This window comes from Panthera leo, chromosome F2 (genome assembly GCF_018350215.1).
Source record: "Panthera leo isolate Ple1 chromosome F2, P.leo_Ple1_pat1.1, whole genome shotgun sequence".
NCBI lineage: Eukaryota > Metazoa > Chordata > Mammalia > Carnivora > Felidae > Panthera > Panthera leo.
In genome coordinates this window covers 63,706,278-63,723,708 of record NC_056695.1, presented here as the reverse complement: position 1 = coordinate 63,723,708, position 17,431 = coordinate 63,706,278, and the positions used below count along the sequence as shown (strand labels likewise).

The window sequence follows — 17,431 nt, the reverse complement described above, 5'->3', positions numbered from 1 at the left end:
GGTGTTGTTGACTTTTATTTTCTTGATAGCTGACTTGGTGGTCAGGGGGAACTTGATGATGGCATATTGGTCAAGCCTGTTTCTCCTGGGGGCACTCTTTTGAGGATATTTGGGCTGCCTTTGGAGACAATGTCTTGGACCCTCAGAAGGTTAGGAAGTGCATGTGTATGTGTGTGGATGTGTTTGTGGATGCCTTTCAGCACTGCTTTCTTGGCCCTCAAAGTCTTTGTTTTGACTTCGGCTTTGGGAGGAGCACAGGGCTTCCTTCTTCACTTTGGGCACTATCCTAGCAAAAGGTTATAATGTAAACATACTTTTTAAAAATTTATTTACTTAAATTCAAGTTAGTTAACATACAGTGTAGTAATGGTTTCAAGAGTAGAACCCAGTGATTCATCACTTACATATGACACCCAGTGCTCATCCCAACACTCCTTACTGCCCATCAATATGGAGGTTCCTCAAAAAATTAAAAATAGAATTACCCTATGACCCAACAATTGCACTAATGTAAGCATTCTTAAAAGTCCCTTACCATAACCGAAAATAAGAGAGCCTTCCATAGCTTTCATAGTCTCTCTTTCTGAACATCTAATCCATGCTTCTCCAAAGGAAAGTAGAAACAAAAGTATTTTTAAAGACACATCAACACTAACTGTTAAGCTAATCAGCACACATCTCTCAAGGTCTGAAAGCATTAAGGTTTCCCTATATACACAAAGATTTCCCTTGTATTGTTACAAAGAGAAATGCCACTAAATAGCGAAGTGTCCCGGAGGAAATCACTTGACCACTCTGAAACTGTTTTGAACAGAACTGCTTTGAAGCGTGGGGACACCTGCTCCTCCATGTCCTCTCTCCCCTTCAATTAGCATGAGACTGTTTTAATCTTATTTATTTATTTGACATACTAGAAGATTTCATTTGTATAAAGTGATCTGCAGCTTAGAAAGACTTTGAAAACCATCAAGGCATTCTCCAGTTCCATATTGCTGGCCAGTTCTACAAATCTAGAAAGCGGAAGACAATAAAATAATAGCGACTCATAATTAACTTGATTATTCTGTTACATAGAAATGTTCATTAAAATAGTTGGAATTGCTTCCAAGAATAAAATGCCTTCTAGGCTAATTGGTTCTAATTATAGAATGACTCAAATTAGAGAATGTAGCTAATTAGCTGTGAACACAAGGTGTAAAAACAAAAGCTTGTGTATACTATTCTTTTTTGTGGGTAGTGAAAGAAAGGAATGTGATTTCTTTGCCAATTGGAAGTCTCCTAGTCTTAAATTCTATGTTATATGATGAAAATATATTGTCTTAAAATGATTTGTTACTTAAATAACTTAATGATTAAAGGGTAAACTTCACATTACCAATAATAAAAATCTCATTTAAAAATGCCCAAATCTAACCCAAATGAGAAATTTACATAAATCTCCTGTGTATTATAGTCATATATTTTGTACGAATTTATATTTGCTTATTTAGAGGTCTGATTTACAGTTTCAATTCTCATCAACAAACCATTTATGCCATAAACCATTTGATGAATATTTTACCATATGCATTTTAAAATGCCTTTAGAAAACACACTAGTCTAATTCCTGGAACATTATCCTTATTACAATATAGCAGAGGTTTACTGCCAAGAACTTCGAATGTATATTTTCATTCATTTAAAGAGGCTGTTATCTATTTACCCAACCATCCATCTATCCATCCATCCATCCATCCATTCTCTTACCAAATTTCCCCCCTGGAAAACCCTTGTTTTCCCCCTATAATAGCACAGCTTCACTTGTTTATCCACTTACTGGTGCAGAATTTCCATTTGGTCCCCTTGATCTGACCATTCTTCCCAGGACTTCAACACCATCCAACGTGATATTAGCTGAGGCATTTATTGCCTTCTCAGCCACGTGCTTGCAGTCAATAACCACTTGGACCAGAGTCTTGCTGACAACAATGTGTATCTGGATAAAGGTAAAGATGTTTCAGGAGGTAAGAGGCAGGAAGAAATATCAACCAAACTTACATAACTGCATGATTCATCACTAAAAAGTAGGAAAGGGAAGGGAAGGAATTCTGGCACTATGCATTTTGCTACAAGAGAAAGGTTCTACTTTTACTACCACCATGACTGTCCCACATTCAGGTAGCACTTCTATCTTTATTTAGTTAACATTTTCTTTCAAAATGACTTCAAAAGCGTTCCCAATCTAGTGTTTCTTTAAAGCAGCAATATCCTGGGGTGCCTGGGAGCCTGCTTCAGATTCTGTGTCTCCCTCTCTGTCTGCCTTTCCCCACTCATGCTCTGTTTCTCTCTCTCTCTCTCTCTCTCTCTCTCTCCCTCAGAAATAAAATAAACATAAAAAAATTTTAAAAACATGTTTGAAGCAGCAATATCCTGAAATGACAGGATGGGTGCACTAGTTATACCTTTTCTGAATGCACGTGGAAGTGAACATGAAAATATTAAAATAAAAAATGCTAACTGATTTACCAGCAAAAGTTATCTATGGTACCTTCCAGTTGTTCGCAAACCTCATTTTCATAATACTTATTTAATTTAAGATGAAGAGAGGAGATCTAGAATCTAAAGAGGAAGGAGGAATTCTTTCTGGTGACTCCAGGACCAAAAGAAATAAAGCCTTTTGGCTTAATGTGTGGCACAATTTTCTCAAAGTGAAATTTCTAGAATTTTCAGGTCTATAGTAATATATTCAGGAGTGTATACATTCTTTGTGAGGATTTGTAAAAATGTGTGTTATCTTTTTTATTTTTGAGAGAGAGAGAGAGAGCGAGCAGGGGAGGAACAGAGAGAGGGGGAGACACAGAATCCAAAGCAGCAGTCTCAGGAACCCCCGGCCATGTGGTTTTTAATACTCACGGATCTCACATGCTTTCATCTCCCTTATAATTTTTCTTGACCGCTTTGCAATAGACTCTGCTTAACCAAGAACGAATCATACCAAGAGGAATGTGGTGAGTAAATGACAATAAATCCAAAGAGATGCTAATGGAACTATTTTGAATCATGAACTAATAAATCTCTACCTGCATCTCATGTTTTTAAGATACTTTACTTCTGGTTGTACAGTTCTTTTAAACATAAACAGTTTTTTGTATGCAACTTTTTTTGTGCAAAGACGATTAAGAACGTTGGTATGCAGTTGTTCTTATGCAGCTATGGTAGTTGAAACTCCAAAAAGTAGCAAAGTTGTGTCAGTTAGGACTTGACCGTGATCTAGGTCAGGAGACAGAAGCCAAGAGGAAGACTGCTTGCAACATCCCTTCCTTCACTGAACACACAAGAAGGAGGGTCAAGAGGCAAGGCGTTTTGCAGCACCACCTCTAAACGCTGCTCTCCCTGTGGTCTTGGCAGACTGCATTCCTTCACAGCCCAGAGATCAGTGGGGTCATTTGCTAAGCACAAAGGAAACAGTAAATGTGGGATCTACTCTTGCAACCCCAAAACTAAGTGTTTCAGAGATACGAGGTGGTAAGGGGCAGAGTTCTATCACAAATACCAGGTAGAAATGAGAACTACAGTCAGTCAGGTTTTACAAAATTCTTCCTCACAATAACTTTTATAATGGTAGTGAGGGGTTATCTGCGTATGTGTAAAAATATCAGTACAAACTATCTTCACGTTTTAACATGATTTAGCTGACTGGGCTTTCATCTACACTGGTGGCTGGGTAGACCAGCAATCCTCTCCACATCACACATCATGTAGCAAATTAACAACTGTCCTCCTAGTAATACAGTACCCTGTAATTGTTCCTCCAAGTGTGGGCCTGGACCACTTTTTGGGTACCTGATAAAAATGCACAGCTTGGGGTCGCATCTTAGAACTACCAAACCAGAATAAGCCCACAGATAATTCTTACTCCAATGAAAATATGAGATCCAAAGCTCCGTGGGATTTTTTTTTTTACACTTCTCTGCTGCTTGGTCCACAACAAATAGAATAAAGAATATACGTCTGTGTTGCTCTGCACACAGCAAACAAAGAAAATATGTGTACAAAGCATTACTCACCTTGTGAAAGCTGCCATGGAAAATTTTCCTAATTTCAGGTCCTTCAAAAGTAACCGTTTGAAAATCCCCACTGTAGTCATAGTTGAAATATGTTAAGGTTTTACCACCATCTAATCAAAGAAAAATAAAGTTTAAAAAGTATTATAATGGGTAAATAATTTTTCTAAAATTCAAGTTGCCTGGGTGGCTCAGTCGGTTAAGCATCCTACTTTGGCTCAGGTCATGATCTTGTGGTTGGTGGGTTCGAGCCCCACGTCGGGCTCTGTGCTGACAGCTCGGAGCCTGGAGCCTGCTTCGGATTCTGTGTCTCCCTCTCTCACTGCCTCTCCCCCATTCATGCTCTGTCTCTATCTCAAAAATAAGTAATAAAATAAACACATAAAAATTTTTTTTAATTTTTTTACAAAAAATTCAAGACTGAAAATAATGCATCCTTTGTTTTGAGGCTATATTTAAAAATTTTTTTGTAACGCTTATTTATTTTTGAGAGAGAGAGAGAGAGAGAGAGAGAGAGACAGACAGAGCATGAGCAGGAGAGGAGGAGGAGAGAGAGAGGGAGATACAGAATCTGAAGCAGGCTCCAGGCTCTGAGCTGTCAGCACAGAGCCTGACGCAGGACTTGAACACATAAACTGTGAGATCACAACCTGAGCCCCGACGAAGGCACCCAGGCGTCCCTTAAGGCTGTGTTTAGAACAGAGAGATGAGTAAGTACGGAAATGATCTATAGTCCTTGGGTTGCCCCAGGCTTTCAGCTGGCCAGTTAGCCATGTGGGATGATGGTGAGGCTGGGCCCCCACATATACTCTTCCTCTGTACTTTCTTCCCTGTACTTTCATCCCCAACACCTTGCTCAGGGACGGTTGTCTGAAGCTGGGACTAGAGGCAGACAAAAAGGGAGAATAAAGCTAATCATATCTTAAGACCTAGAAACCAGACCCTTTGCTTTATTGACCCACTGGAGCAACCAGCTTTTCTAGGACATGCAATTTATACTGTTCCAGAAGAGGGATATTCCAGCATGCCTTTTACTATGAATAAACTAAATCCACAAACGAACGAAACCTTCCTAATCTTCAGGATTTCATGTTACAAGGAATATTATATCACAAAAAATAAAAAAAGGCATTTTTTTCACTAATTAATTCCTAGGTTACATGGTAATTATTGATTGTGATATCAAAGGGAACGAGCTAGTCTTAATCATTTTGAGAGATTTCTTGGTTTTTAAGTTTCATGTGCATAGGGAGCTTATTATTTATACCCCTTTAATCTACGGCTTTCCCTTAGTTTCAGTACGCATGCAAAATGCTTTCACAATATCATATTTGGCTGTGAGTTAGCACCTAACAATAGCCACCAAATTTTGGTTCCTAGCTTGATTGGAATCCTAAACTAAAAACGTCTTTAGAAAACTTAGTGACATTAACCGAAAACCTGATGATCCTCTTAAATGATCATCATGGGTGACATCCAAGAGCATATGATTGAGAAGCTTCTTTCACTGGCTCCCCTCAACTTTCTAATCTCCAAACAATGGGATGCCCCTGTCTTCAGACCTCTTCTCTTCCCACTCACTCTCTAGATGATCTCACACAGTATCATGGCTTATATGCCACACATATGCAACTTGCAAATTTATATCCCCATCCCAGAATTCTTCCCCAAATATGTTGCTGCAAATCTGGCATTTTTTTCTGGGATATGAAATAGGCACTGTGATATATATTTGGTCATTCAGATGAACAAATAAGTATTTCTCATATGTATTTGGTCTTGGTCCATGGTGCCTGGCTCACAGCTCCTAAAGCACTTGGAATTTTCTGTGATAAGAGCTACAAAGATGTCTTTTGTTACATTAATGAGGTAACTTTTGGAAAGCCCTTAGGCAACCTAAGGATGGAGGGCTGATTGCCAAGAGAACCAATCCTGTGATTACAGTTAGAACCTTCAATCCCACTTCTTCCCCCACCTCTTGGGAGTGGAGAGTTGCTAGAAATTGAGTTCAATTGCCAATGGCCAATGATTTAATAAATCACGCCTGTTTAATGAAACCTCATAAAAACCCAAACAACAGGGTTCAGAGAGCTTTTAGGTTGCTGACTACATGGAGACTAGGGAAAGTGGAATGCCTGGAGAGGGCATAGAACCTCTGTGCCTCTTCCCACATAGCTGGCCGTATGCATCTGTTTCACCTGGCTGTCCCTGAGCTATATCGTTTCATAACAAAGCAGTAATCTAGCAGGCAAAATGTTTCTCTGAGTTCCATGAGCCACTCTAGCAAATTAATCAAATCCGAGGACAAGCTCGTGGGATTGATTGATTGATTGATTTTCTTTGGGCAGGGGGCGGGGGGCGTGTTGCGGGAAAACTTCTGTTTGTAGCCAACCAGAAACACAGGTAACAGCCTGGCTTGCAACTGGAGTCTGAAAGAGGGGTGGCAGGATACAGTCTTATGGGACTGAACCGTTAACCTACGGAATCTGATGCTATGTCTGGGTTGACAGTACTAGAATTGAGCTGAATTCTCAGACATCCTGCTGGTATCTGAGAACTGTTTGATGTTGTGTGCAAAACTCTCCACCCTCCCGACACCCCTCCCACACACACACTGGAACTGGGTCAAGAAACCCCAAAAGAAGAATCTTCCACTTATCATATCCATGTACAAAAAATGATTCTGGTTTCTCCCCTCCCACTGGCCTTCCCCATTCCCCCACCATCAACTTTGCTCTTCCGAAAATCTTTACTATCTCAGTAATTGTCTCTCTCTCTCTACCTTGCCCACTACCGAATCCCAGAGCCTAGCGCTGGCACATAGTAGAAACTCAATGAATGTTTGTTGAAAGAATGAGTGGATCAGTGAATGAATCAACTGGCACATAATTTGTTGTCAGTATTTACTCAGGGTTTAAGATAAATGAGTTACTCTACAATATATAATTGACCCTTGAATAATGTGAGGGTTAGGGCCACCAACACCCCAAGTAGCAGAAAATCTACATGTAAATTTTGACTCCCCCAAACTTCACTACACATAGCCTACTGTTGGCCAGAAGCCTTACTTCTAACACAAACAGTCCATCAACACATATTCTGTATGTTCTAGGTATTATATATTGTATTCCTACAATAAAGGAAGCTAGAGAAAATAAAATGTTATGAAGAAAATTATAAGGAAGAGAAAACGTGCTTACAATATTGCGCTACATTTACCAAAAAATATCCTTGTGGAAGTGGACTCAGGCAGTTCAAACCCATGCTCTTCAAGGCCAATCGTACACAAAACAGGCAAGACAGCATGGTATGTTATACACACTACTCACACATGTGGGTGCAAATATGTAAATAGATACACTTACTATCCAAAATGACTCCAACCAATGGGTCAGAATTTTTATTTAAAATCTCCCAAAGAGCAAATGGCTCTTCTGGAGTGTCAGGAAGAATCCGGAATAGAAAACTCATTGTGTAGTCAGAGGGCAATCCTTCTGGATGCAAATACCTGAAAAATGGGAAAAAAAAAACCATTTATTGCATCCCTTTAAAAAAAGTTATTTATCTGATTATAAAAGCAAATACACTTAAAACATTTAGGAAAAACAGAAAAAAAAATAACAGATCACCATTAATCCCATGGAGGTGACCACTGTTTTGATGCGGTACATTTCCCTCCAGTTTTTAAAGAATGTCTGTAAGTATTTCTCCAATCTATATAATGCTACCCCTTCTTTCTTCTTAGCAGCAATTACTACACCGTTCGTATTTCCTTCAATTTTTTTTTTTTTTTTAAAGTATGATGTTTAACGTCTGTACAATCTTTTCTTGTCTGGCTGTTCTGTAATTTATCTAACTGGTCACTTCTTATCAAACATTTAAGTCATTTCAAAAGTTTTGGTATTATAAATAATGTTTATGTACAGACTTTTTATTTATTTATTTTTCATTTTATTTAAGTCCAAGTTAGTTATCATATCATGTAATAATGGTTTCAGGAGTAGAATTCGGTGATTCATCACTTACATATAACACCTAGTGCTCATCTCAACTACAGTCGTTTTATAAAGACATTTGCACTTTCTACTGTAAGTTGTAGTTAGTTGCATTCTTGTCCATGCTTCGTGCTGGGATGTACCATTCCAGATCTACCTTCAAGAATTGAGAATATGTAACTCCTGCTTCTGGGAGTGATGTGTGTAGACAACTCTCGAATACCAACTTGCTTCTAAAACTGCCTCAGCAGAAGAAAAGCCTCCCCCAAAGTCATGCCAACTTTTTTTGGCAGCTGTTTCAATAGCTGGTGTTTGAGGGCATATGAAGACCAGAGCCTCTCATTCCAGTCGAGGTAGCTCCATTTTCAGAACTCCTATATGTGGAACAACTGAGAGTCTCACTGATATTGCTTCATAGCTTCATTTCTCTCTTTTGTCTCATCTCACCTCTTTCTGTTCCCTTGCAGGAGAGTATACCCACGTCAACTTCCTTGCATCCTTGTCTCCACCTCTGGATCTGCCTCCAGGAAACCACACCTGCTACGCCAGCTTATCTCTCTCTAACAATTAAGTGGATCTCTTATATACTTTAAACTTTTTCCTTGAAGCAACAAATAGAGCCCTTTCCACATGTAGGAGCCCCATAACAGTGGATAAATTTGAGAATATGGGAATTTAGCATGAATTTGAAAATGAAAGTTTGATTTGAATAGATAAAAATGTTTCATTTCATTCATTTTGTTTATATATTAGTTCATTCATTCATCTAACATTTATTGTGTGCCTACTATGTGCCAGACATTGTAATAGGCACTTAAGCTATGTCAATGAATAAAACCAACAATGTTCCTCTCTTTGTAGAAACATTAAATTCCAGCAGCATGGATTAAACAGTGTATTAGAAGGCAAACATGCCATACAAAAAACAAAACAAGAACAATAGAGCTGTTTAATAGGGATTGGGAATGCTGGAATGTACTATTTTGCAATGTTAATTGAAGTCATCACTGCTGGTTTCACTTCAAAGATCATTGAGAAGGTTACATTTGAGCAAAGGTTCATTGAAAAGGTTATATCTGAAGAAAAACTCAAAGAAGACAAAGACATCCACCTACTACAAAGACACCAAAACGGAGTGTGCCTGATGTGTCTGGAGAATGGACTGAAGGAGACAGGTAAGAAGAGGAAGTAAAGTCAAAGAGGTGATAGGTACCCAGATAAGGTTGAGCCAGATGGGCCATTCAAGAGCTTTGACTTTTAATTCAAGGGGAATGGAGAATCAATTTCAGATTTTGGAATGGCATGATTTACATTTTAAAAGAATCACTCTGACTGCTTCCTGGGGAATAGACTCTGGGAAAGCAAAAGTAGGAGCAGGAAGCATTAAAAGCCTGCTTCAGTGATCTAGGGAAGAGATGACAGTGCCTCATATGGGGTGAAGGCAATGGAGGTGATGAGAAGGCACAGACAACAGGATTCCTCAGTAGAATGGATATAGAGCATGAGAGCAAGTGTCAAATATTTTGCATGACAAACTAATTAGATGTAGTTGCCATTAAGATGAAAAAGGTAATAAGTGAAGCTGGTTCTGGAGTGAGGGTCAGGGATGTGGTCTTGAACATGCAAAGTTTGAAATGCCCATTTAGATATCCAAGCAAGATGTCTAGTACACCATTACACACACAGGTCTAAATTGGGGAAATAGGTCTAGACTGGAAATACAAATTTAGGAGTCATTGGCATATAAACAATGCTGAATACTATTCAAAAGATCATCAGGGTATAGACAGGGAAAACAAGGATCCAGGCCTAATCCCTCCAACATGAAGAAGTGGAGGCAAGAAGAGGCAGCACTGAAATGGAACAGCCAGTAATGTAGACAGAAACTCAAGAGGGTGTGTCCCAGAAGTCCAATGAGGAGAGTGAAACCTGGAGGAGGAAGTGAGAAATTGTCAAATGCTGGTGACAGGTGGAGTGAGATGAGGGCTGGGAGCCATTGAATGGATTTAGCAACTGGACGGCATTGCCCACTGGATGAGCCATTTCAGTGGGGCAGAGGATCTTCCCTTTGACAATTCTCATTTTTGGCTAGGCTTCCAGGAAGAACTTTTCAAATATCCATTTTAATATTCATTCCTAGGGGCTCCTGGGTGGTTCAGTCGGTTGAGCGTCCGACTTTGGCTCAGGTCATGATCTCACGGTTCGTGAGTTCAAGCCCCGCATCGGGCCCTGGGCTGACGGCTCAGAGCCTGGAGCCTGCTTCAGATTCTGGGTCTCCCTCTCTCTCTGCCCCTCCCCCACTTGTGCTCCGTTTCTCTCTGTCTCTCAAAAATAAATAAATGTAAAAACAAATTTAATATTCATTCCTAGACTACGTAAAAAAAGAAAACAAAAAAACGAAAACCACATATATTCTATATAGGTCAAAGGCATTTATAACAATTTTCTAGAAAATGAAGCTATACTTTTAACAGTAAATAGTTTAAATTACTAATAGAGACCTCATTTCAAATATTATTCCCCCAAATGAAGCACAACACAATAACTTGGATACTACTGTAATAGGCTAGAATTTAATAAATAATATTTTGAAGAAGATGGAAAAGCAACTTGTGGATAAATTGGATAGATGAGTTTAATACTCTAATACGTTCTCTCCCATTTTTTCATGCACACGCATGCACTACATCAAAATCTGGACTTTGAAAATGTTTTACATTACAATACTGAAGGCATTTGGAGACAAAAACAAATGTTGATTTGGAATGTAAAATATCCAACATCTTGAGAGATGATTCCTTGAACCAGGAATTCCCAACCTGCAATCTCAAGTACCCCCAGAGTTTGCAGAATTGCTATAAATGGGCAAGAATCCGTAGGTGCATCACAAACTGTAAAGCGAGTAGATAATGTGATTTTTACATAATCCCGACACTACTTTTCAACTATATGGAGTTGCTGTTGTGATCTCTCAAAGATTAAAAATCAGCTGAATTCACGGCACTGGCATGAAATGGTTCAGGGTGTGGGCCCTGGGGCCTGATTGCCAAGTGCAAATCCCAGTATTTTCAGTAAACAAACCATGTGATCTCATTCAAGTCTTTTAGCTTCTTTGTGCTTCAGTTTTATTATTTGCAGAATTGAGACAATAACTGAATCTAATCCATAGAAATGTTTGGAGCTTTGAGTGAGTTAATATACATAATCACTTAGAATGATGCCTGGTATACAGCAGCTCTAGGTAAGTGTAAGCTATCTATATACATTTCCTCAGACTAACAGATATTAAAATTCAACCAGGATTATGCATGAGTCTGAGGTTACTAAACAAAGTAATCTGAACATCACCTGTTTTTATCATCATGGAAAATCCTACTGGGAACTATTATAGCGTATTTCAAGTTGACACAATTTTCACGTTGAGCTATAGTAACAAATGATTGGCTTTAACATCTTGCAATGGAAACGTACTTGGTTGGCTGGGAAACCAAGGCATCTTTATGAATTCGGTAACAGGGATACACATTGAAGGTACCAGGCTCCATAGAAACCCCTTCCACAGATGAAAAATCCTTTTCAACCAAACCAAACATTTCCATCATCTTAAATCCTAAAAAGAGAGAGAAAGAAAGAAAAACACAGGCATTTAAGGATTTTAAATTTCAAAATCAGTCTATGAAAAAATTCTGGACCCCAAATGAGAGCTAATGTATTTGCTTTTGGAAAAATTGTGATAATGCATACCTGCAAGATCAATGCCATCCTTGAACACCAGTGGGCAGGCTAGGAAATGAAACAAACAATATAAAACACTAATTTAGATATTTTCCAAACATATTCTTTCCCCATCCTCAGAACAGGAAGCTAACATAATCTTTGCGGAAGTCAACTGTGAAGGGAATCCAAACCAGATGTGGCTATGGTTTTCTGTGGATTCCTAAAGACTGAAATGCTCTCGCTTGGCCCATTACAACCAAAAGGACAAGGCTTCCTTCTCCTCTCACGCGTCTATTAAAATCTATGGTGGTCTCTTGAGAGCACGTGTTGGGAGAAGTCTCACTTCTAATGTGCTACCCTGATGAGCAGTCTTAATACATTTGAAACCATTTGCTGCAGCTTTTAAGCAGGGCTGTTTTTAGGCACAGACTCTCCCCTCATTAGGAAAAGTCTTTACCTAAAACCCGAAAACAGGGAGAGGGGAGGTTTACTTCCCAATGCTCAAAACCACAAAACTTCATGTCCGCATAATAAACAGCTTGCGAGTCAATACCCTTTCCTTGGATCAAGACAGGACTCATGATTTAACCGGTATTAAATATTTCAACCATTAAGCAACATGAGTGAAGTACAAATTCCAAAGAACTAACTTGCTGATGCGGTTTCACAGACAAAAGTAATCAACTCATCTTCAATTTTCTTAAAGGCGTCAAAGTCATCCACGAAGAAGACATGCCGTGAGCTGGGCTTGCTGCCAATGCTAACCAGCTCTGAGTAATCCGCATCGGCCACACCAACAGCAAAGATGCTGTAGCCTGGGGAAGGGGAAGGGATTTCGATTACTTCAAACTGTACAAGATACAAATAATGCAATATAAGACACGTTCCAATATTTAAAATGTGCTTATGAAGGAGGCCGGGTGGGGGGTGGAAAAGTCATTTTCCACAGTCCACCAGAATTCTGCATGCACATATTTCACTACATGATGATGACTCCATCATCCCTGAGGCGGTTTTCCATCTTAAAGAAACCCAGGGTGGTCAATGCCCCAATTAGTGCTTGAGACGATATCGTTGCCATTGGAGGAACATCTTTATTCTACATATATATAATAATTATTTTAAGATTTATGGGATGAAATGGAGTTGAAACAGAGAAACTTTATCTTAGTTTTCTTTTTTCCATGTAAAAGCCCAGATATTAATAGGTTTAGCAGCCTGAAATGGGTCATGCTTCAATGCAAATAAATATTAACCTACTATTTGCCAGGCATGTCTTAAATAATGTAATCTTCAGGGCGCCTGGGTGGCTCAGTCGGTTACGCGTCCTACTTCAGCTCAAGTCATGATCTCATGGTTTGTTAGTTTGAGCCCCACATTGGGCTCTGTGCTGACAGCTCAGAGCCTGGAGCCTGCTTTGGGTTCTGTGTCTCCCTCTCTCTCTGCCCCTCCCCGGCTCACGCTCTGTCTCTGTCTCTGTCTCTCTTTCCCTCTCTCTCTCAAAAATAAACATTAAAAAAGAAATTTAAAAAAATAATGTAATCTTCATGATAATCCAAGGAGAATTTCCATTTTACAGATGAGGAGGCTTGAGGAGTTCCTGCGATCAGGGTCCCTCCCTGGCCCTTTATAATGGGCCTTTTCACAGTAATGCACTTAATTGCTATAATTTCTTATATAGGGTGTCCTGTATGTAAATAAAGTATTAGGGAAAATACAGCAAAATAATAGATTTATAACCTGGAAAGTTTTTAAAAACTACATTGTCCAGTTAATATTAAGAAAGGTTTAGATTAAATATTAAGAAAGATTTAGAAACATTAAAGTCATTCCGATGTAGCCTATAAATTTGTACCCACAAACAATGGCAACATGACTGGTGGCCACTACTATTTATCTGTGTAAAACTTACCATTTGATTGCATCTCCCCAGAGATTTTGTTCACATCATCTTGTGACCTGCCATCAGTTATGACCACGATGACCTTTGGGATGCCTCTCCTGGTACCTGACTCTGCAGTAAACAGACTATCTCGGACATGCTTGATTGCTTTTCCTGAAACAAAGGAAGACAACAGTTCAATTTTATTCCTTCCCACTTTTGTTTTATTGGGGAGGGAAGGGTGGGAAGGAAATTCTTAGATGAGTGAAAAATCTTTTTCAAAAAAATCTATATTACTATGCCTCCAAAATTGTCATATCAGTAATTACTAGTAATTAATTACTTTGGGTCTTTGCTGAGTTTTTGTTGTTGTTGTTGTTGTTCTTACCTGTTTTGGTATTTCCTCCTTTGTATGAAATATGTTTAATTGCATCAAGAAGGGTCTCTTTGGTTTGGTAGGCGTTTAGTTTAAATTCTGTTCTGGGGTCATCAGTGAACTGAACGATTGCAACCTGGAGAGAGAAGATGTATTTGTTTTCACATATATAAAGAACTTTCCCTGGGCCAAAGAGCACACACAATGGCATGATTCACCTATAATTTTAATTTCCTTTTTAACCCAAACACAATTTCCTTGGCTTAAAATTTTACACAGGTTACATACCAAATCTGACAACACATTAAAGAGCATGTTTGTTCTCTAAGTATTTTTCAAGAAGCAGTTTTTTTAAGTTTATTTATTTATTTTGAGAGAGAGAGAGAAAGAGTGGCGGAAGGGCATAGAGAAGGAGAGAGAGAATCCCAAGCAGGCTCCACGCTGTCAGCGCTGAGCCCTACACAGGGTTCAAGCCCACGAATTGTGAGATCATAACGTGAGCTGAAATCAATAATCAGACACTTTACAACTGAGCCACCCAGACGCCCCAGGAAACAGTCTATTTTGTTTTATTTTATTTTATTATTATCTTTTTAAATTTAAATCCAAGTTAGTTAACATGTAGTGTAATAATGATTTCAGGAATAGAATTTAGTGATTCATCACTTACATGTAACACCCAGTGCTCATCCCAAGAAGTGCCCTTCTTAATGCCCATCACCAATTAGCTCATCCCCCCACCCACCTCCCCTCCATCAACCCTCAGTTTGTTCTCTGTATTTAAGAGTCTTTTATGGTTTGTTTCCCTCTCTGTCTTTATCTTATTTTTCCTTCCCTTCCCCTATGTTCATATGTTTTGTTTCTTAAATTCCACACATGCGTGAAATCTTAGATTTGTCTTTCTCTGACTGACTTATTTCACTTAGTATAATACACTCTAATCTAGTTCCATCCATGTTGTTGCAAATGGCAAGATTTCATTCTTTTTTGACCACTGAGTAATATTCCATGGAAGCAATTTATTTTATTTTATTTTTAAATTTTTTAATGTTTATTTATTTTTCAGAGGGAGACAGACTGTCAGCAGGGGAGGGGCAGAGAGAGAGGGAGACACAGAATCTGACGCAGGCTCCAGGCTCTGAGCTGTCAGCACAGATCCTGACATGGGGTTTGAACTCCAGAGCCGTGAGAGCATTACCTGAGCCAGTCAGATGCTTAACTGACTGAGCCAACCAGGCGCCCTGTGAAAGCAGTTAATCTCTTAAAATCTCCCTTAGGCTCACAAAACTCTCTCTATAGTATGTAGGCCTTTTGCTATGTCATTTGACAGACGGAAAAAAAGCACCCCTGTAATTGGACAAATGTCAGATAATTGGCGGTGGATTATTTACAAGGCTTTCCTCATGAAGCAAACCTGTAAAGTAATTACTACTCTTCCACTGTTTTACACACGAGGAGATGGAGGCACTCAAAAGCCCCTTACCTTACCCCAAATCCCAAAAGTGGCCACTGGCAGAACCCACAGTCAAAGCCAGATAAATCCTACTTCAAAATCTGTGTTCTTAAATACTGCAATAAAAACCTCCCTGGCTTCATTTCTTACAGTTTGCTTTTATTCCAGTGGAACTCTGGAGCCACTTTTAATTTATTGGGGTTTTGTTTGTTTTTCAGAATGATGATGGAGGGAGTAAATACAGCATCTTCAAAGTGCTTTCTTTGATCATGTGAGACTTCAGTTGCCACCGGCTTATCAAGGTCCACAGCCAAGGAGACCACCATCTCTAGAGAACTGGCCCTGTCTCTGCTTTTCCCAACAAGTTTCTTCTTCCCCGAAATGCCTCAGCACTTTATCTATTTCTCTCTTATGGTTCCCCTTACATCCCACGTTCCTAGCCATTCCTTCATAATCTATTCCAAATCTGTTCCTATCCATGCATCTCCTTGCTACCACCCACCCCCAGGCCTCCCTCATCTCTGCGCTGGACCATGAGAGCAGCATCCCAAAGAGTCTTGCCGCTTCCACTCTTATTCTTACCCGTGTGACTATTCCCTCCACAAAAGCCAAAAATGACCTTTTTTGAAAAAGCACACCGGGGGGCGCCTGGGTGGCTCAGTCGGTTGAGCATCTGGCTTCGGCTCAGGTCATGATCTGACGGTTGGTGAGTTCGAGCCCTGCATCGGGCCCTGTGCTGACAGCTCAGAGCCTGGAGCCTGCTGTGGATTCTGTGTCTCTCTCTCTCTGCCCCTCCCCTGCTCATGCTCTTCCCTATCTCTCGAAAGTAAATAAACATTAAAAAAAAAAAAAAAGCACATCGGATCTCTCCTTAAAGCTTTCTAGCGGCTTCCCACCGCATTTGTGATGACATCAATTCCTTCAATGTTTCACAAGAATTAAGATGATCTGGCTTTCTCTTTTTCTTCCACCTTGTTTCCTACCCCCTATATGCCTACCCACTATGTCCTAGCCACAAGTTTTAGCATCTGAAGCCCCAAAACTCATTTTCATCTTGGGCCCTTTGTACTTCCTACCTTCCCTTTCTGGAAATTCTATTTTCGGGCTCCTCCTCACATCATCCACATCTCAGTTTGGAGGCCACCTTTCAAAGAGGTCTTTGCTGACCACGCAGTTTAAAAGAATCTTCAGTGAACTTAAATCATATAACTGTTTTCATAGCTTGCATCCCTACTTTTTAAATTTTTTTTCATGTTTATTTATTTTTGAAGGAGAGAGAGTCAGAGTGTGAGTGGGGGAGGGGCAGAGAGAGAGGGAGACACAGAATCTGAAGCAGGCTCCAGGCTCCAAGCTGTCAGCACACAGTCCGACTTGGGGCTCAAACTCTCGGACTGTGAGATCATGACCTGAGCTGAAGTCGGACGCTCAACCAACTGAGCCACCCAGGCACCCTGTTTGCATCCCTACTTTATGAATTTATTTGTTTCCTGTTTTACATCTGCCTCTCATCCTCATCCTCTTCCTGCCTTTAAGAAGATGAGCACTCTGAAACTGGGGATGTTGTCATGATCATTGTGACAGTATACTCTACCTGACCAGAATAAATCCTCAATAAATATTTATTTGATTGAATGAATAAATTTGATTTGCTTTATGTGTTACTTGATCTACAGTAATTTGTGGCCATAACCCTCTCTTTCAAGATTTTAATGTCCTTGAGGGCAGGGAAAATATTGGGTATATCCTTAGAGGAGCTACTTTGTTGTGTACATAAACATCTACTGATGTGGCCATTCCAACTTGTCTTAGTTTGCTGAATTCAATAGCTTTTAAGGATTAGCATCTTCCCAAGCTCTGTCAGGCATCAGTAAGCTGCTTCCAAACTCAGACTTGTCCATTCTCTCATTCAAGGTCAAATCCGATCATTATATTACTCATATCAACTAGCCCTAACAATAGCTTGGG

General features: G+C 39.6%; 1 protein-coding gene across 6 annotated transcripts in view; it reads right to left on the bottom strand.

Annotated features, from left to right (window-relative positions):
* Positions 1-17,431, bottom strand: part of COL14A1 (collagen type XIV alpha 1 chain) — a 211,852-nt gene that overhangs the window by 77,835 nt on the left and 116,586 nt on the right. For all 6 annotated transcript variants that reach the window (XM_042923826.1, XM_042923825.1, XM_042923829.1 and 3 more), the window contains 8 exons: positions 14,026-14,149; positions 13,668-13,811; positions 12,406-12,570; positions 11,783-11,821; positions 11,510-11,648; positions 7,409-7,551; positions 4,047-4,156; positions 1,817-1,975 (listed from right to left, as the gene is read on the bottom strand). In XM_042923826.1, the coding sequence (XP_042779760.1) occupies positions 1,817-1,975; positions 4,047-4,156; positions 7,409-7,551; positions 11,510-11,648; positions 11,783-11,821; positions 12,406-12,570; positions 13,668-13,811; positions 14,026-14,149 (1,023 nt within the window). The remainder of the gene's footprint in view (positions 1-1,816; positions 1,976-4,046; positions 4,157-7,408; positions 7,552-11,509; positions 11,649-11,782; positions 11,822-12,405; positions 12,571-13,667; positions 13,812-14,025; positions 14,150-17,431) is intronic.